The sequence below is a fragment of the Copadichromis virginalis genome, linkage group LG1, assembly GCF_057382275.1.
Source record: "Copadichromis virginalis isolate Kocher_CV1m ecotype Utaka linkage group LG1, C_Virginalis_male_GT1.1, whole genome shotgun sequence".
NCBI lineage: Eukaryota > Metazoa > Chordata > Actinopteri > Cichliformes > Cichlidae > Copadichromis > Copadichromis virginalis.
Genome location: NC_140618.1, coordinates 23,598,198 through 23,619,411, shown reverse-complemented (window position 1 = coordinate 23,619,411; position 21,214 = coordinate 23,598,198). Strand labels below are relative to the sequence as shown.

At 39.1% G+C, this 21,214-nt stretch overlaps 1 protein-coding gene across 4 annotated transcripts in view; it reads left to right on the top strand.

The window, feature by feature from the left end:
• mettl15 (methyltransferase 15, mitochondrial 12S rRNA N4-cytidine) overlaps nt 1-21,214 on the top strand; it is a 63,584-nt gene that overhangs the window by 23,472 nt on the left and 18,898 nt on the right. For 3 of the 4 annotated variants that reach the window (XM_085455417.1, XM_085455422.1, XM_085455410.1), the window contains one exon: nt 11,407-11,543. In XM_085455417.1, the coding sequence (XP_085311543.1) occupies nt 11,407-11,543 (137 nt within the window). Of the gene's footprint in view, nt 1-7,313; nt 7,425-7,578; nt 7,783-11,406; nt 11,544-21,214 lie in introns of all 4 variants that reach the window. The other variant, XM_085455427.1, reaches the window with a different exon arrangement.

The window sequence follows — 21,214 nt, the reverse complement described above, 5'->3', positions numbered from 1 at the left end:
CTGGGAGTCAGGATTGAAGAAAAGATGCAGCAACATAAAGAGACATCCTCCACGATAACCTCCTCCAGAGTTCTCTGGACCTCTGACTGAGGCAAAGGTTCATCTTCCAACAGCACACAGGCAAGATAACAAAGGGACCACTCTATGAATATCCTTGAGTGGCTCAGCCGGATCCCAGACTTGAACCCGATTGAACATCTCTAGAGATCTGAAAATGGCTTGACACTCCCCATCCAATGTGATGGAGCTTTAGAGGTTCTGCAAAAAAGAATGGGAGAAACTGCCCAAAAATAGGTGTGCCAAGCTTGTAGCATCATACTTAAAAAATACTTGAGGCTGTAATTGCAGCCAAACACAGTACTGAGCAAAGACTGTATGTATGTACAAACACTTATGTACAGGTTATATTTTTAATTTTTAAATTTTTAATAAATTTGCAAGAATCTCAAGCAAACCTTATTAACTTTGCCACTGTGTGGTATTGGGTGTATAATCTTGAGGTGAAAAATGAATTGAATCCATTTTAGAATAAGAATGTAACATGACAAAGTGTGGAATAAGTGAAGCGCTGTGAATACTTTCCAGAGTCAATGTATCATGGATTTCATTTTTCTCTACAGATTCCGTAAATAAGCTGCTGTGTGTTCATGGCTTTATGAACATTAATGGCAGTTTTCCAGCCTTACAGCAAGGTGACATAAGGAAGAACATAAAGCCACTTAACCATCCAGGGACAGATTGTGCCTAAAATTTGCTATATATGGTGAGGGGAGACACTATGACAAACAGACTAGCCAGCTTCCTGAAATTGTTTAGATAGTTTTCCAGTATGTCCTCTGCCTTGTGCAGCACTAACAACTACACACATTTGTAGACCAATAGCCATGCCCTGTAGCAGCTATTCCAAAAAAGGGATGTCTATAAGAAAAAAAAAAAAAAAAAAAAAGGCTTAAAAAACAACCCAAGAATGTTGTTTTATTAATGTCTTAGTTGGCAACTTTCCCAAGAAAGAAAGAATTTGACAAAAGTCCAACATTTATCATGTGAAGCTATTTTTTCAGACTTTATTTATGTTAAAACTCTGATAGTGGGTTTTGACTCAGTTATCTTCACTTTGAGTATACATGGCTGACACTGAATGCTACAGCACAAGCACTGTGTCTGTGCAGTGCAGGGTAATGCTAATCTCTGATACTGTGTGACTCTTCATCTCTTCTTTTTCCCAGTAACATTTGTCCCAGGGGAATATCTTTGAGTTGATGTTGCAACTTCTGCACAAATCTTTTCAGCGGTATTTTGTTATTGATTGGATCCAGATTGGTGCTGAGGAAACAAAAGTAGAATGGTGACAGTTATGAAAATGTAATAAACATTCTTGTTATTAGTGCTTTTTTTCCCCATTTATGGGTTTGTTTTATAATTTGAGTCAATAATAATAATATTGATTGAGTATATTCAGATAATATACTCACCAACCACTTCAATAAGTACACTGTACTAGTACTGGGTTGCGCCCTCTTTTTCTTGTAGAACTGCCTTAATTCTTTGTGCATAGATTGAACAGGGAAACTTTGCTCAGAGACTTTACTTCACATTGACATGACAGCATCACACAGTTGCTACAGATTTGATGCAAATCTCCTGCTCAACCACATCCCACAGGTGCTCTGTTGGACTTAGATCTAATGTCTGTGGAGGCCATTTGAGTACAGGAAACCAGCTTGAGATGATTTGAGCTTTGCGCTATCCTGCTAGAAGCAGCAATCAGACACTATGGTCCTAATGGAATGGACATAGTCAGCAGCAATACTCAGTTGGACTGTGATGTATTTTTTATGTTCAGTCGGTATTAACAGGACCAAAGTGTGCCATGAAAATATGTCCCACACCATTACACCACCAGCCTGAATCACTGATACAAAGGTGGATATATTAATGACCTTCCTTGTCATGTTGTTTACACTAAATTCTACCATCTTAATCTGGCTGCAGAAATTGACTCATCAGACCAGGTAATGTTTTTTCCAATCTTCTATTGTCCAGTTTTGATGAGCCAGGACAAATCAGTAGCATCGATTTTCTGTTGTTAGCTTGCAGGACCTGATGTGGTCTTCTGCTGTTGTAGCCATGGGTTTGATGTTTGTGTACTCAGAGATGTTCTTCTGCATACCTAGTTTGTAATAAGTAGTTCTTTACCGTTGCCTTTCTATCAGCTCAAAGCAGGCTGACCATTCTCCTAGATAGAGGTGTATCTAATCAAATAGCAAATCAGTGTATTTAAAAACACACCATGTAGTCATTTTGGAATTTAGAATAGTCATAATGGTCACAATAAGATATGTCTCTTAAATGTCTCTTAAATGTAAATGAGAAGTACTTTAGTACTTCTACATGCGCTTCACCTTGTTAGTCATTTTCTATTATTTGTATACTATCTAGACATTTACAAATGATGACATTTAGATAAGTAGAATTCATTGTTTCAGGACTATCAGCAAGATTTAATGGAGATAATCTGTTTATTCATTTTGACGTTTAACTTTGGGCAGAAGTGGACCACAGGAAGACCGAGGGTTTGGCCAATAGATTAGACCAGACCAGGTTTGAACAGCTGTGCATAAAGGTCATCCATTAAGGATCCAATTTCTCTCACATTTTTAGATGCTAGATGTAAGCAAGGGAATGGAGCAAACAGAACTGTAATAGTTTATATTTTAGCTTTTAATCCTTTAAAAGTAAGAGCAAAACCGAAACCTCATGCCACTGGAATAGCGTCATGAGTTAATTTCCTTGCCTGAGTTTTGACAAAGTTTGTCCCCTGCTGTGCCACTTTTTTTTTCTCCTTTCTTTACAAAATTCCCATCATTAATTTGTGTTTCTGAAAAGGATACTTAACCTTGCATAGGCACTTCTGAAAAAGTCTGGCCTTCTTGATGTCTTCTAAGTGCCTCTAACATGATTTGCTCATTCTCAGGCTATAAATGACCTACAAACTTGAGACGGGTGTTATTGTTGGCAGATGAACTACTGCTGTTTTTGCGTGCATAGACGTGTCTTGTCTTAACTAGCTCAAATACCTCCTCGAGCACATTTATTTAAACTTGTGCCAAAAGAGGGCAAGCGGTGCTGAATAGATGAGGAATTAAAGTATTTGTTGTAACTTTGCAGCATTCCTTTAACAAAAGAGAGATTAGTTCAACATACGCAGAGGCAGGAGACTTCTGGCAAAGAGTTTTGTCAACAGTTTTGTGCTTCCCTATCACTTGTTCATTCTCACTCGCTCACTCATTCACCCACACTTTAAAAAAAATATATATATATTTTTTTTTTACTCACTCTCAGTCCACTTGTCATATGTTAAGTCCACTTTAAGTTTAGGTAGGTGAGTCATGTATGTGTGTCAGACATGAGTGATCACCATCAAGATAATATCATGTCTGCTTTCACTGGCCATCTGTGTTGGACACATTTGCCTCCTACCTGGTGAAGTTAAAGTCAAAACGTGTGTGGAAGCAGTAATGAAACAGACAGTTTGAGGCTGTGCTGCGGAGGTTCGGGCGTGAGATACAGTTGGAACATAGCAGTGAGATTTTATGTCCAGTCAAGTTCACATTGGCCAGATGTGTAGCTATCGGACTATTCTCTACAGCCACCAAATCCCGCATTATTACCACTGATTATATCAGGGTTTCCACATGAATCATTCTGTGCTCTCATCCTGCAAACCTGCTAAAACTGGGCACACTTGTGTCTCGCCATGAACTTTGTGTGACAGAGAAAGAAATGCAAACCGGTTACCTCCACTCTTGCCATGGCAACGGACGCGACAAGAAAAGCGATCCTGTACCTGTGTATCTGTCTCCCAAATGGTCTGTGTGTTAGTGTAACAAGATCTGAAAAAACTCCCCTCAATGACATTTTAGATCCCCCACTGTAACTGACCTGGGCTGGGGAGTCACAAGTAGGATTTAGGTGAGTACTCAGGCTTCTCTCAGGTTCCTGTTTGTCTTTTCCTAATGAATTCAGCCATAAGAAAGCTCCAGATAAGGCCCATTTTTTCCACATGGCCAGGATATCATATACTGGTGCACGAGCTGTTTTTTGTTTGCTTGATGCAAAAGCTTTATTTTTTAGATATGTATGTAAAATATCTCTCTTTGATTTGACATATGAACTGATGAAGCATTTGTCATTTTACTTTGAGAAAAAAAGTGCTCATTAAAAATGCTGTGGGATGACTGCTGAGGTGTCCTGCATTATAGCACCTTGCTGCTTCACTGTTGGACTGCACCACTCGGCCACTCCTAACTCTCCTGTTCCCTCTGCTGGGAAAGGCAGATATTGCACACTCCAGACGAAGTACAAAACGCAGACTTGGAGTAAGTAATTTTGTTTTAAAGATCATTCTTTGCATTGCATTACCGAGAATCACCTGCGTCTTGCTCTGGTTTGATTCCAGTCTGCCGCATTCTCTGCAAAAGGCATGGCCTAGGTGAAAGCCTTGCTGAAAACCCCTCGGTATAAAATATTGTGAATGAGTCATTCCCAAGTTTGGTGTTAATCATCATTTCAAACGCCAAACCTATTATCACCAAATCTTTTCAAGAAGTTCTTGTGTCCATCTGGTGGCAGAAGTAGCAGGTTTGCTTTTCTTTTTCTTTTTTAAAGGGAGGGAGGAGGTTTTTTTTCCCTTCTTTCTTTTTTGCAGCAGCATTCAGGTCGTTTGAAAAAGCTTGTTATCCTCCAGCATAGGAACCAGATTTTTAGTTTACCTTGTAAATGACCTTGTAAACATAAGGCTTCCTTTTTTTCCCCTTTGGACATGCACTCAATTTTTAGGTTACTTTATTTGGTTTGTGCATGCGTGTGTTTGTGCGTGTGTGTGAAGGAGGCGAAACTTTCGCTGAACCTTGTACAGATGGAGTGTCTGTGCTTGGTGCAGTAGTTATTCAAACAAGAATTAATACTCAGCATTTGCATTTCCAGCTAACTGCCTCTAAGAATATTGAGCATCAGCTGTCTGTCTGTCATTTGAACTGGTGAAATAGATCAGCGTTACCTTTGTTCTTTCGGCCACAGCTCCCTCAAGATGTGACAAAAGATTGTTGTGACAAGTGCCTCACCCTCCAGCAGAGGACCAGTTTGTCTCCCGTTTGCTTGTGTCGACTGTTTGATAAAAGCCAGCCTACTTTTGCTGTTTGTGTTTCTGTTTTCGTTTTCCTTTTTTGTATTGAATAGCACAACAGGCAAGTTCATTATGCGTGTGACTCATCCCACTAGCCCACACCCCCTCCCCATCTGCTGCTGTGCGCTGGAAAGGAGAGGGAACCGCCATTGATCACTTCTTCCCTCACACATGCACGCACACACCCCACCTTCAACGTCACTATCGATCGACATGTTTAATGTTTTTGTGGGAAATAGCTGGCATTTCCTTTTTGTGTCCTTTTACATCTGTTCCCGACCATTTGCTGACATTATAATAAATCACGGAGCAGACATGTAGAAGATGAAAAGTAAAAGATAATCTAGCGAATTATTCAGACAGTGTCAGACCATTCAGACTGATTGAACATGCTGTGATTTCTTTTTTTCCTTTTTTTGTAGCAGGCTCAGTCAAGAATATATAAGGAAAAATGTCTGGATAGGAAAACTTTTCTTTTTTTTTTGCATATGGTATTCAGTTGTTACAGCTGGTAACAGCAAAGACCCCGCAGAATGGTCGATAAGCGTTACATATATCCTGCGTAAAACATTTCCTGACTGCCCCGCTCTCAATACTTGATTAATAAAATAAAAAAAACACTGACATCCACATATGAGATTATTTTGAAGTCGATGATTAATATTTTTAACAAACGTTCAAACACATTTTCCCTTCGTTTGTCTTCTCTTACAGTGCTTTAAAAAAAAGTAAAATAGAATAAGAGTTGGTTTATGGAGCAAACAGAAACTTGTGTGCTAAAAAACTGAGAAACATCACAATGAAATCAAGGCAATAGTTTTTTTCACTTTCTCATCTTTCTGACTTGGTCTTTCTTTACATCAAGAACTGAAAGACACTGTTCGTCGATGAAACAGTTTGCAGGTAGTGTATGCTGACTTCACAGCAGTTCTGCCCTGCCAAAAGGTCCAATCTGGTCCCCAGGCTGGCTCTGAAAAGTGTGAAAATTGCAGAAAGGAGGGTATACGTTGTTAAGAATGGATGACATTATGAGATTGGTTGTCTGAACTGTTAATTTAATCCGAGTCAGAGGTCTGAATCATCCTCACTTTTACAGTCTTCCTACTGACAAAGAAGTTTTTCATACCACACCAAAGAAAGGTGGTTAAACCACTGTGTCCTGCTGATGCATTATAGCACATATTGTTGAAACTGCACCTAATTTTGTTAAAACAGCGCATACTGTAAAGGAGTGGTGGAGATCGAATCGGCCTGCGTGCAGCCCGTGAACTGAGTTTGACTCTTCTGGTTTACAGGGATTCCTGCAGCCTTATTACTATAGTGCTTCCCTGCTGCACTTGAAACAAAGAGCACACTAACAGCGATTGAGCTGACTGTTAAGGCCATGACTTCACAACTAAATTGATGATGAGACACGATCCATTAGGGCCTGTCTGATGGTGTCTTGTACATGCATGCTGAGCACTAGTGTGCGTGTGCGTGTGTATGACACAATTATTGTCTATCAGCAGAACACTGCAATATCAAGGGAAAAGAAAGCAAAGAGGTTTATAAGTAAAAAAAAAGGCTGAGGTAAAGATCTCTTTAGGACAGACAAAACAGTGAGTAACCCTTTTAACTGGAAACTGGGGGCTGAATGTGTCTATAGCTTCTGAAATGATGATGCATGCATGTCAAGTTTGCTTCACCACTGATAAACAGTACATATATGGTCTTTATTTAATCAGGTAATCTCTTGAATTGGATTGATAAGAAGGTTGGTAGAGATGAGAAAGATTCCTATGGGAGCGACTTGGGAGTGTTCTCTTCATCAAGGCGGTTATATGATGAAAGAGTCTGTTGTGTGAGGATTAAGGTCATGTGCATTAACATAATAACAGCACTTCCATTAATTTTGGTTCAGTTACCTTGAATTACGGGATTTGGTGAAGTGTTTATATTTGTTTTCAGGCATTTCTGTCACTGCAGGTATCAAAAAGCTTCTCAAAAAAGTTCTTACAGTATAATTTAGGCTCTAAGGCTAACATGAATACATTTGCATTAGCACATCGTCACATCCAGTTTATTAGAGCTTTGTTGCTGAAAACAACTGCCTCCTGCTGTTTAAAATGACTCTGATTTCCTGCAGGGGGAGTGAACTAAAGTTCAGGGAAGTTTTGAGCCGTCAAAGCAAAACAGTGGACTAAAGATGCTGTGGACTAAAAGCCCTCTGTAAAACCGATTGAAACTACAAAGTCAGGTGATAATTCTGTGTGAATTTGGGACTAAAAGCAAAAGAATAGCTATTGGTTTCAGTGAAACAGACACCTTATATGACTTAAGTAACATTTATATTTATTTATTAACATATATATTATATTTATATATTTATATAAAATGTATGCATTATGCAGTCCAGATCTTCATCTGGAATTTCTGGATTAGCATCCATCCATCCATCCATTTCTGGGTCAGCTGCCATGGTGTGAGAGGCGGGGTACACCCTGGACTGGTCACCAGTCTGGCACAGGACAGACAACCATCCACGCTCACATTCACATCAAGAGCCCAAAGTGAACACACGCAGACGGAGTGAGAGCATGCAGACTTCACTAGAGGTGTGAATCACCATACATCCCACGATACGATATTATCACAATACTTAACGCACGATACGATATTATTGCAATATTTTAAAATATTTTGCGATATTCAGATTCTGTACATAAAGGTAAACTTTATGAATATTCATTTTATCTAATATCAAAGTCTCACACTCAGTCTTTCTCTCATTTCAGTCAGTTTTATTGTTGACAAACTGAACGTTTGTATTACAGTTTAGTCCCAACTTAACTGAATGCAACCATCTGGTACAATTATAGCTATTCTGAACTATGCAATTTATGAAAACTATGCAGCCCATTCAGCAACTGAAGAACTTGAAAGTAAATTAAAACAAAATATAATTTTACATTAAATAAAAAAGTTTTAAACTTAATTAAAATAAAACATGTCTTAAATTAAAATAAGTAAACTGTCATGTTTATTGCTGCCAAAAAAAAGTTAAACACATTTGGACAGTGAAGGAATGTCAGGATTCTTGTTCAGAAAAAGGATCAACATGCTCTGAGCACAAAAACCTCTTTTGTAACAAAATATCGATTTCTGCTGTCCCTGTATTGATACATTATTAGCAAACAAAATATCACGATACTACATAGTATCGATTTTTTCCCCCACCCCTAGACTTCACACAGAAAGGTCCCAGCCTTGATTCAAACCCAGGAGTTTCTTAATGTGAGGTGACAGTGCTAACCGCCACATTCATAATGATTAAACTTCTAATAAAAGCTCCACTAAGTTTACCAGAAATTGTCAATCAATCCCAGTTTACACAGCGTTATTGCCACAGGCTAAAGACTGTGCTAAAGAAAAATTTTGCCTGCTGAATGGCTAGGTTGCGCTCCCAGGCTTGTTGGTGCACTGAGTGTGGGTTCCCTGTCACAGCCAAGAAAGTTGCAGAATAAGGTTTGGGGGGAAATATTGTATTGTTTATTTGTAATGTATACATGACGAACTGTTCAATAAGCTACATTTTTCAGACATAGTTTGGAGAGATATTTGCCGACATTAAGGTTAAGATATGGTAAAATATTGGGCAGTCTGTCTCGGTTTTTGGCCAGCTTTTGCCCTTTAGTTTGAGACATTTTGAAATTACATTTATTTCATTATGATCAGGAGGTACTTTGGTACTTATAGGCCTTTATAATTGTGGCTTTAAAATAAGGGTTGGGCGACTGGACGAATATATCGACTATCTACGATAGGCTGAGCCTTTCACCGATTGTTTTTAGAAGAGCGATTTATTTATTTGCCCATGAGTATGTTTGCTAATAATGTTGGTTGAAGCTAAGAGAAGCAGTCAATGGAAAAAATAATAGGGCTCTTTAATGGCACCCTCTTCCATCTGCAAACAAATGCACCCTCCTCAGAGTGCGCCCAAATGCAGCGATTCATTTACTCAAATTCATAACAGAAAGAAAGAAAGGCAGTAGCCTATGTTAAAAAACAACAACATTTTATTTAAATAAAAAAACAACAACACAATGGTGGGGAGGGAAACAAACAGCAACTGCCTTCTTAAATAAATAAATAAATGAAGAATCCGAAAAGTAGCTATATTAATACTGAAACAAACAAGAAAAGAAGGTAAAATATTCCCTCCAAACAAAATGTATAAATTCTAAATGCGCAAATCCACGCATGATTACATTGCTCCACCCATGTGCGCCTGCACATGCCTTTATCGTCATTTATTGGACTGACGATTGTCGGTTGGAAAACTTTTACATATCGCCAAACCTTACTTTGAAACAAGTCCAGGTACAGGATACCTTGGATAAATGTTAGTTTTATATGTATATACTGAGCATGTTTACCTTGAACTTACGGCTTATGTAAATTTTAGCTTTAATGTTGTTAATCCATGAAATAAAAATACTTTTTATTAATTACAACACCCCTCAGTGTGTTGTAATGATCGTGAAATCACTTCCTTTTTAACGTCTTTATTGCTAAATTTGATTGCCCCGAACTGAATGTGAAAAATTCAAATGAATTCTTTTGAAGGCTTGGTCTGAGCTATAATGCATTCATACAGTGCTGTTAAAAGGTATTTTCCCCCTTCCTGTTTTCTTGTTTTTTGTTAAGTCTTTTAAAATGATAATTTCATTTATTAAGGTGAAACGATTATCCAAACTAGTCCTATGTGAAACGTAATTGACCCCTGTAGTTATGAATTAACTGTGACTAATCACATTTTTGTAAAATGGAGTTCAATCTCTCTTGCCACATCCATGCCTGCTTACTGCCAGATCTGTTGGATCAAGAAATCACTTAAATAGAACCTGTCTGACAAAGTGAAGGGTAAAAGATGTTAGAAAAGGACCAAAGTCACTGACATCTATCAGTCTGGAAAGAGTTACAAAGTCATTCCTAAGGGTTCGGAACTCCAGCTCTTATACACAAATGGAGAAAACTTGACTGGTGAACTTTCCCAGGAGCCAACCAAATTACTCCAAGAGTGCATCAATGACTCAGGAGGTCATAAAAGAGCCCAGAACAACAAAAACTGGAGGCCTCAGTTAAGGTAGTGTTCATAATACTGCAATAAGAAAGAGACTGGGTAAAAATGGCATTCATGAGACCATTTCAAGTAGAAATCCACTTCTGACCAAATGTTAATCGCCAAAACTTTTGGGAAAATACTCTTGGGAACAATGAGGCAAAACTTGAACAGTCAAACATGGTAGTGTGGTCTGGGACTGCTTTACTGCTTCAGGACCTGGACGATTTATTGTAATTAATGGAACCATGAATTTTGCTTTCTACCAGAAAATCCTGAATGTCCAGCTATCAGTTTGTTTCCTGAACTCAAGCACACTTGGGTTATGCAACTGAACAATGAAGGGAAACATACCACCAAGTCATCTCTCAATGGAAAAATAACACAAAATAAAGTCTTTTGGAGTGGCCTAGTCAAAGTCCAGACTTATATCAAGTTGTGATGTTTTGACATGATTTAAACAGCCCATTCCTAATCGAAAACCCTCCCCCTACCCAGAATTCAAACAATTCTGCAAGGATAATGGGGCCAAACTCAATGACTCATTGCACATTATGAACAACTCCTTGATTGCAGTTCTTGCCTCTGAGGTTAGCACAACCCATTATTAGGTTTTGGGGACAATTACTTTTTTCACACAGAGCCAGGTGGGTTGGGTTAACCTTTTTCCCCATTAATTAATAAAATCATCATGTAAAAAAACTGCATTTTGTATTTACCATGGTAATCTTTGTGTAGTATTAAAATGTGTTTGATGATATAAAACCTGGACCTCATTTTTAAAAATCAGGTAAGTGCTTCAAAAGTTATGTGGATAAACACACTCTTTCACCTATTGTTGTTGGTACCATAGTTCTTGAGGTATAGACTTTAAACTTGATAAAGAGGCTGGGGAGTTCCCCCAATCAGAACTTTTTACCATACAGATCTAGATGGTGTCACAGACTAAAATGGAAGGTGACAATGTGTGAAAATGTGGGTGCCTATGCATGACACATGTCAGTGCACCACCGTGAGTTAAACACTTAAATGATGAACTAACATTGTGATGATAAAAGATGATTCACGTATATGGAGTCATGTTGTGAGAACTGTTCTTGTGCTTTCTCACATGTAGGTGGTGCTGGACATGACATTTGGAGGTGGTGGTCATACCAAAGCAATTCTGAGCACAGTTCCCGAAGTCACGGTCCTGGCCTTAGATCGAGATCCCACAGCAATTTCTCTGGCCCAGCAGTTAGCCAAGGAACACTTGTAAGTGATTTATTGAGAAAGATCAACTAGACCAAAGTTGAAGCTTCAAGCTACACACTGTTGAGACAAATGTTTATACCTTATCATGGCTAATGTTTGGCCATCAGTTTTTGTTGTTATAGCTGACAGCTTGACAGTTTTAAGCAGTGTGTGTGGTTTGTGGTCATTTCTTAAAGGATACTGTGGGTTTGATATACGGTGTTGCAGCTCTCCCTGTACTTTCTCACTTCTTCCCTGAGCCCGATCAAATACTGCTTGCCAAGATACAGCCCCTGAGTTCCACTGTCCAATCAGAGCCATTCGTCCTTCTTAACTTAAAGCTTTTCTCCCCCCACGCAAAGCTGGTGGGCCCAGCATGTAATTTGTCAGAGTAAGGGCCCACGCCTGCTGTGTGAGGGAGATGCTACCTCCCACAGAGGATCTATAAGTTACTGGTGGGGGGTGTGGGGGTTAAAAATGGAGAGAGAGAGAGAGAGAGAGAGAGAGAGAGAGAGAGAGAGAGAGAGAGGCAAAAAAAAAACAAGAGAGAGAGAGAGAAAATGAAAATATAAGAGAGAGCAGGGAGACACAAGGACACAATGCCAGGGTGAGAGGGAGTGTGTGTGTGTGCATGAGCAAAGCGCGGGTGGATGAAAATAAGATGTTCCTAAGACCATGGCGTGGGAAGGAATCCTTTTACGTAGATTCTGGGGAAACCTCTCTCAAGGGAATCTGCCAGAGAAATGTGCCTGTGAGCGGGGAATGACAATTAAGAGAGAGAGAGAGTGAATGAGAACACTGTATTCTGTCAGCAGCAATATACCCCTGCTGTAAACTCTTCCACGCCTACTCGTGATGCAAGTTGAGAGAGGCTAGAGAAATCTAGCAATTAACCAATATTATTGGATGCCTGAGTAAAAGACCCTGGCAGCCCACGCAGTGCATCCACACAACAGGGTTAGAGGATTTTCTCTCTCCTCTGCACTCCTGTTTCTTGAGGAAAGTCTAACCTCAGTGCAAACTGTTGAGTTTCGGTGTCAGTCTGAACCCAGTTTTACAGCACAAAGAGAACAATTTCAAGTCCAAACATTTCAAAATCGTCAGCTTATGAAGGTAAATCTCTTTTCCCTGAATAATATTCACCCGTGTACTTAATGGGATTTGTCTCCTGCATGTTGAGCCTTGCTATTCTCTGCATCATTCTTCTTGTTGCTATGACTTCCCTCCGCTCGAAGCTCTGCAGTAGTTGTGCCCACAGTACATGTTATAAATCTGAAAAGGCACAGCACGTCATTGAAAAGTCAAACATTGGATTTACATGTACATATATGGTGAAACTGACTGATATGAAGTGAGATCTGAACTGTTTGCATACTCTGTGCTCTTTGTTGATTTACACCGAATGCCATGTTGCCTGTCACATCATGGGTAGTAGGCTCTGAATGCTTTGACACATGAAGCCCATTTTCTTAGAGTTTGCCTGCACATATTGGCTCTCTGTCTTTATTTGGCTTATTTAAAATGTTTTCATAAGAACAGTTTCCCTCCTCTAAGGCTGTAGCGCTTTTCTGCTTTTGTTATTCAGTCGATCCTTCTTTTATTTTTTCCTTTCCACTCTTATTCCACTCTTTCTTACTCTTGTTGTTTGTTTGAAGACCACTGCATGAAATGAAATTATATTTAAAGGTTTTACATTGGAGATTTGTCAGATCTGCAATTAAAGGTGAGCCTATAATAACATGTTGATGAATTATTTGGCACTTTCCTTTAGGGTTTTTACAATACTAGAATTTCAAACGGTAGAGATACCCTGGAAAATACTTACAATTTTCAATGCAATGGGGGAAAAATTAAAATCAATCATTTAAGAGGCGTCCATTTTTAACAATAGTTACAACAGTACTGGTTGGTGCAGATGTTTTCAGCTACAGCTAAGGCTGGGTGATATGACTTTAAGTTAAAAAAAATGACAATTCATGAAACATTTTCCCTCAATTAGGATTAATGAATATGAACAAACAAACCCACACACAGACAGGATATTTTTGTTTGTTAGTGTTGTAACAGATTGGCAGTATTACTTTTGGTCGTTAAAACTACAAAAAGTGTCCAAAAAACAGACACAGCATTTTGTATTTGGCAGAGGCCGCTTCAGTTGTGCTGTCAGCTCGGTGTTTGAGTTTGAATATTAACTGTCATTTTGGGAATAAAGTAGAAATTTCGAGATTAACACCCAGCTGAAGCTTTGCAGCTGCCAGCCACAGGTACACAACAATAGAACCCAGTTCATTCCTCAATGCAGGTGAGGCGTAATTGCTGATGCCGCGCTGTTTTGTCAGCTTCCCCGCAGCGGCGCCACAGACCACTCCCCACAACAGCATCACGTAGGTGTAATTTTTAACCAATATAAAACATGCTGACTTTTGTTTGGTTTATTTTATTACTGAAAAAAATAGCAACACCTTGGAGACCTACATTGATTTCATCTAGGCATTTTGCCATTTTTGTTGCTTTTTTTCATGGGTGAAGTCAACCAGAGCTTACTGGGAGAATAGTCCTGCATTACAACAGTGCAAGGACCAGTGCTATGCATTTAATGCATACAACTCACCAAAACACTTCACAATTCATAAAATGCACAAACTTGAATTTACGTCCTTCTAAGCTACCCAAGCTGTCGGTTTGGTCAAGTGTTTGTAAAATGTAAATGATGTAAATGTTCTCAGGCTACTTATAATAAGAAATGTTAGTTAGATTATAATATACAAGGAGTGACTGCCACAAAGACCTACTTTTACCTCCATCAGCAAACCATGCCAAAGAAGATGTTTGGTATCACTGCTAATAATAATAATGATAATAATAATAATGTCTGTTAATTGGCTCCAAAAAAATCTTTTTTAATTTCTCTCTTCATTCTTGCATGTCATCTCTTGTTTTGCTCTTCCCAGCTAAGTGTAATAGTGTTTGCATTGCTCAGTATAGCCCACACGTCGGCAGTTCTCTTTGTAACCGAGCGATAACCTCAATCAATCAATCAGTCGTACATCATAGACAACATGGAGGGAAGTGCTGATTTCCATGTTTAGAAACTCATGTCGTGTTCGCATTTCCTAACTATGGAGAAATGAGCTTGTCAGCCAGGAAGTAAAGATGATGAAATTAAAGTGGGGAAACAGGGGGGCAGGACAAACTTCACGATTCAATATTTTCCCGTGGCTTTAACAGTACATAAATAAGTCAGAGAGAAGTCTTTTATATCCATCTCTGGGTCATCTGGGGTAATTTAGTTAAAAATAAAAGAGTCATTTCTAAAGGCTAGCCTCTCTGTGTTTGTATCCCTCTTCGGTTTTTTCCTCCACTGGACTGTAGATATTTCCATCACCGGTCCCCTGCTGAAAGCAATCAATCACCATCTTGTCTTAGGCTTCAGTGACGCAGGTAAAGGAACTGAGCAGGTCAACACAAGGGAATATTTCAGGCTTGATTTGTGAAGAAGCAGCATGATGCTGAATGAGCATGCGCTCAGACTGAGGCTACTGTGAAGGCTGCTGATGTCCTCACCAATGGTAGCCTTAAATATTTAGTGAAGGAATGATTTCTGAAAAAAAAAGATTCAGTACTGACCTCAGAAAAGGCAGAAAGAAAAATATCATTGCCACCTATTTTGACAGTTTGATGGATACAGTATAAAGCGTTTTGAGAAAGTATTTTATGAAAGAACTTAAATATAATATTAGAAAAGTATACCTATTTTTTTTCAATTAATTAAAGGAAATGACTCACTCATAAGGTGCTCTTAATATCACCCCTAACATTTTAGAGCTTATAAAAGTAGTAAGTGGATAACTAAAAGTAATTCAAATTCAGCTTCACCATAGCGTGACTTTTTTTGTTTTCTTCACTGAAATGTGCATATTTGTCAAACACAACATGAAAAGATCTTAAAGGGGATTTAATCTAGACCCATTTGTGTTCAGGCAGAACACAAGGAAGACGTGGAGATGGTGTGAATGGATACAAGGTGAAATGAAAAGGCGCGATCAGATGCAAATTCACTCAGGGCAGTGCGACCTGGCAGGATAAAATATAGAAGATGAGGTTTCAGCTTCAACAAAAACCCCATATGGTTCATATTGCGGTCATTAGAATGAGAGAGATAAGAAAAAAGCTGAGATACTGGAGGGGAATAGTGCACAAGCCGAACTTCGTTCATCTCTAATGCCCCCCCCCCCCCCCCCAAAAAAAACCAAAACAAAACAAAAAAACAAACGCCCCCCCCCCCCCCCCCCCCCACACACACACACACACACACACACACACACACACACACACACACACAAAGTGACAATTCATATTTTGTTTGTACTCTTTGTACTCTAATTAAAGTTGACTTGTTATATTATTACTGTATGACTGGAGGTGAAATGCAATCACCAGCCACTATTTTTTGGACAACATTTAGGTTTTGGTTACCAGTTTGAGTTGATTTGAGCTTTGGGAAGTGACGCATTGTCCTGGTTAATGCAGGATGATTCTAAAGAGATGGACATGGTCAGCAACAATACTCAGGTAGGCGTTGAAACAATGCTTAGTTGGTTCAAAATGTGCCAAGAAAATATCCTCCACACCATTACATAACCAGCACCAGCCTCGGCCATTGTCACAAGCGAGGATGGAGCCATGCTTTTATGTTGTTTATGCAATAATTTTCCAATCTTCTCTTGTCAAATTTTGCTGAGTCTTAGTGACTCTTAGCTAAGAACAGAAAGCTTAGACTGACTGGAGTGAACCTTAGTACGGTCTTCTGCTGCTGTAGCCCATCCGCCTCAAAGTTCACAGTCTTGCACATTCAGAGATGCTTTTCTGGATACCTTGTAACAAGTGGTTATTTGAGTTACTGCTGCCTTCCTTTTTTCAGACTATTTTGTGTGAACTCTAGAGATGTTTGTGTGGTAGAATGTGCAAAAAACATTCCAGTAGATCAGCAGTTTCTAAAATACTCAGACCAGCCATCTGGCATGAACTATCTGTTTATCTGTTATCTGTTGTCAAGCTCTGTTTTGCAACCATGCCATTTTCAGAGTCACTTCAGTCACCTTTCTTCTTCATTCTGATTCTCAGCAACTTTAGCAAATCAACTTGACCATGGCTACATGCCTAAATGCTTCACATTGCTGACATGTGATTGACTGACTAGCAGTGTTGGGACTAACGCGTTATTAAGTAACGCGTTACAGTAACTACGTTATTATTGTGGTAATGAGCACGGTAACTAGTTATTATGCCAAAATCAGGAACGCATTAGTGGGATTTAGATAGGGGTTGTTACTCGTTTCTTCGTGTGGTGGCTATCGCGGAGCTTCCACAGATTCAGTAACATTAGCAAGTGGTGGAGGCCAGCAGGTGGATGAGGGAAAGGGGAGGCAGGAGGAGGAGAGACCCGAGGCGGCCGCTGGTCTGAGTGTCAGGTGAACTGAACTTCAGGTAAGAAGTTATGACCTGCAGTCTATCTGGGTCAGATATATGCCAAGTTTCGGTGGAGTTTATTTTCGTTATGCTGACTTTTTCCGTACTGCGTACTAGCTAGCATGACAGAGTTTCTATACAGCTGGATGGGTGCTATAATGTTGATGTTGAACTTTATTTTGTTCATAAGGTTAGTTAGTAGAGTTGCCAACCGTCCCGTAAAAAACAGAATCTCGTATTCAGAGAAAATATTACGCGTTTCGTATTGAGGTGAATAGGAACGCAGTTTGTCCCGTACTTCAGCTAGAATGGAAAAAGACACAAAGTTGGAGCTGCACAGCTGCTTCTTCTTCTCTCGTTCTTTCCCCCTCCCTCTCCTGTTGAAACTGATCAATGATCAGCTTTTCTCTCTTGTTTGTTTATCGCCCACTTTGCGCCAGAAAGAGGAAGCCAGCGGATGTTGCGCTAAACAACAGCAGTGCATTTAAGCTTTATCAGCTGTTGTTAGAATTTATTTAATATAAATTTTTAGTATCAGCTGATGTTTGCTGGAGCCACAGCCGTAAAAGTTTCTGGTCATGATGTCGGTTTGGTTATCTGGTAAGAGGGAAACATGAAGATGAAACCAGGAGATGTCCTTACTGAATCATGAGAGCTGAACAGGTGATGGAGAATCAGGTTTATCTTTTAGGTCACATGAATGAGTTGAAGGGAAGTTATGAACTGTTTCTGAGAGACAAATAACACCAGGATCCTTTTTCTACGTAGCTGACAGCTGGTAACTGTGCAGGGGCGGATCTAGCAAAGTTTTGCCAGGGGGGCCAGGTAGGGCATCAGAGGGGGGCACAAGGAAATACTTTTCTTTCTTATTCTCATTTAAAATATCTAGCTTTTAAAAAATAATTATCTGAATCTTACAACAAGCGATTGATAGATTGATACATATATACCATCAAAACAGTGTACATCACTGTCACAACAGCGTTTGTTTTCATTCAAAGGCTTTATGACTTTTCCTATAATGGCGGGCCGGTCTCTAGTCAAAATGCCTGGGCCGATTTTTTTGTCCCAGTCCAGCCCTGTATGCAGCTCATCTGCAGTCTGGTGTTACCTACATCTTCCTATTCGGAAGGCAGAATTTCCGAGTTCTGAGTACAATCGAAAGCACCACGACTGCAGTTTTTGTGTTGGATGTAAAAAGCGCACCTGACGCTGTGACGTAGGCTAGAATCATGGCGGCGGTCAACAACGGTCCAGGCGTGGGATTTCTCTCGTGGAAATGTGCACATTATTTTTTTTTTTCTACTGGTAGGTGGCACAGTGCACTTGTGGCAAGTAAGCAAGCTAGAAGACTGGCACTCTTGCTGGGTATCCAGCTACGGAAGCAACACATTAACAAGAGAATTCTGAGAAAAACCAAAGTTACTTTCCTTAGTAACTAGTTACTTTGAAAAGAAAGAATTGTATAAATTTACATTGTTTTAAAAAGTGGTACATGCTTAAAACGATAACTCAATATGAAGAATGTGAATGAAATTGGAGTTCATTGAAAAAGGATCCATTATAATTTTTTGTTTTATTTATTTTAATTTTATTTTTCTCCTTGTTACTATGTGGAGTGGTATATTCTGATTGTAAATTTGTTGTTTGGTTTGGGTTAGGACCAGAGATAAATGTTAATGTTAGTTTGTTCCCTGATTTTTGGTGCCCACTTGTAATATAAATTGGATTGTAGATAGGGGGCAGGGTTTAATAAGAATATTTTCTTCTTCCTGCTCCTTTTCACACATGGTTGTAGTGCTTTTTGATAGAAAGTGTGGTTGGTTTGTTTGAATTGTTGTACCAAGTGTGAAATAAATAAATAAATGAAAAATAAATGAAAATAAATGAAAGTAACGAGTAACTTGAAGCAACTGAGTTACTTTTGATAGAAGTAACTAGTAATGTAACTAAGTTACTAATTTAAAGTAACTTACCCAACACTGCTGACTAGATATTTACATAAACGATGAGTTGGAACAGGTGGGGCTTATAAGGTGGCCGGTGAGTGGATGTATCTTCACAAGGCGTTTAGCAGTGAACAAAGCAACCCCATCCACTTACTTTTCAAACCTTTCGCTTACAATCAGCAGCCACTCATAAGAATGTAAAAGGGATGGTTCCCTTATTAAAAGGAGAGGCGCTTAAACTGCTTGTTTCAAGCAAAGAATTACCAGAAGATATGAACTACAACCATGTATAAGATAAATAAAGAATTTTAGAACTGTCAATAATGCAAAACTACTATAGAACTGAAAATGATGCATAATGGGTTCAGCTTGATCCACTGAGATGCCAGAATAACAAAAAACAAAGGCATGTCAATATTGTACGATGCTACAGCTATAAATAGTTCAGATCTCTTAAGCAATTATGAGCCCACTTGAACCTCAGCACATACACCACTGAAACTTGTCCTCTTTAATAATATAAGACCTTACATAAGGCATTTATATCTCCAACTCTGTCTAAGCCACATAAAGAAGTTAATAATTTAGAAATCTTATGTAACTGTTTTGCATATTTTTAAATCCTTCATTGGCTTATAAAAACACGTTAAAGAACAACAGCACAGTGATGGTCAATTTTGGTGCAGAAACTAAAAATTGGCATTGAAAACAAACCTTGAACTTAAAAGGAAACACTGGCATTGAAATACTTCTTTTGAAAAAAGAAAAAGATCCACTCCTAGTGGGCCTAGAGTATACTGATTATAAAACACAGAGTTTTAAAAAAATGACACCTTAAAATCCAGCCATCCATCCATGTCATGCTGCTTATCCTGGACCTGGTTGCAGGGGCAGCGGTCTAAAAAAGTTAGGGGCTGGACTAAAAAGAGAACAACGTTTGTAGAATTTGCATTCGGGGGAGAGAATGTCACTCTTTTTGACCTATTGTCAATTTGCAACCTTTTGTGCTTTCTGCCCTAATTTAAGGAGCAAGACTAAATAGGTCAAGTTTTCTTTGTAGTTTTTTTTTTTTTTAATCTCACACAGAAAATTGAAATGGGTTAAAGAAAGCATAGTTTTCCAGTTAGTTTGCTGTCTTGACACACATACAATGGAATAGGATATAGCCAGTGTTGGGAAGGTTACTTTTAAAATGTATTCCACTACAGATTACAGATTACATGCCCCAAAATGTATTTTGTAATGTATTCCGTTACGTTACTCAATGAGAGTAACGTATTCTGAATACTTTGGATTACTTAACATATTATCATGCATTTTACAACAACGTGAATGTACTGTTGCTGTGTGATTTATTACTATTACTGAAGGTCCGCGGCTCCGAACTGTAGTAAAGGGAACTCTGACTAATACGGGTTCCGTGTCGGGCTCGTAGCCGAAAAATAGCTTTACTTTGTTGTCTGGGTCAAGTTTGCTAACGAGAGACAGAGAGAGGCGTTGAAAGGCTGCTCCAACGGAACTTATTGTTTCGGAGGAAAACACGAACACAGTGTACAGTCGAGTCTTAATAGCTTACTTACAACTGGGCTCGTCAGGCACTCTTCTTGGCTGCAGTGGTTATTATTATATTTACATGCTTCCAGCTCCCGTTTTTGCTCGATGACAGCTCGTGCTTTCCCTTTTTCTCCCTTTTCGCGCTCACAGACACATAACGAGTATGGCAGTCCATTCTCCCTGCAGCACGGACTACACTGCCCATGATGCTACATTCTGCATTCTGCCTATTAGCTTAGCACAACAACAACAAAAAGGCGCTCTCTCACCCAGGAAACACGCAGAGAGAGAGCGTCACCCTGTAACCATGGCAACCGCAACGCTGCCGCCTGGAACAACAGAACATAGCTGTCAAACAAAACCCAAACAGTCCTGACCCGCGACAATATGAAACAGGGAAGTACCGCAGTGTATTCCATTTATTTCAACAAAGTAACTGTATTCTAAATACCACCTTTTTAAATGGTAACTGTAACGGAATACAGTTACTCATATTTTGTATTTTAAATACGTAATGGCGGTACATGTATTCCGTTACTCCCCAACACTGGATATAGCCATAGCTCATTTTTGTTAACTAACCAAATTATGTTTGATAACCAAGTCGTTTAACCTAATAAAAGACAGAAAACAATTAAAAACTGAGTTTACTCTTGTGGGAAGAGTTAATTACTGGCCAAATAAATACTTCATGTTTATTTTATTTTCTATGAAACCATT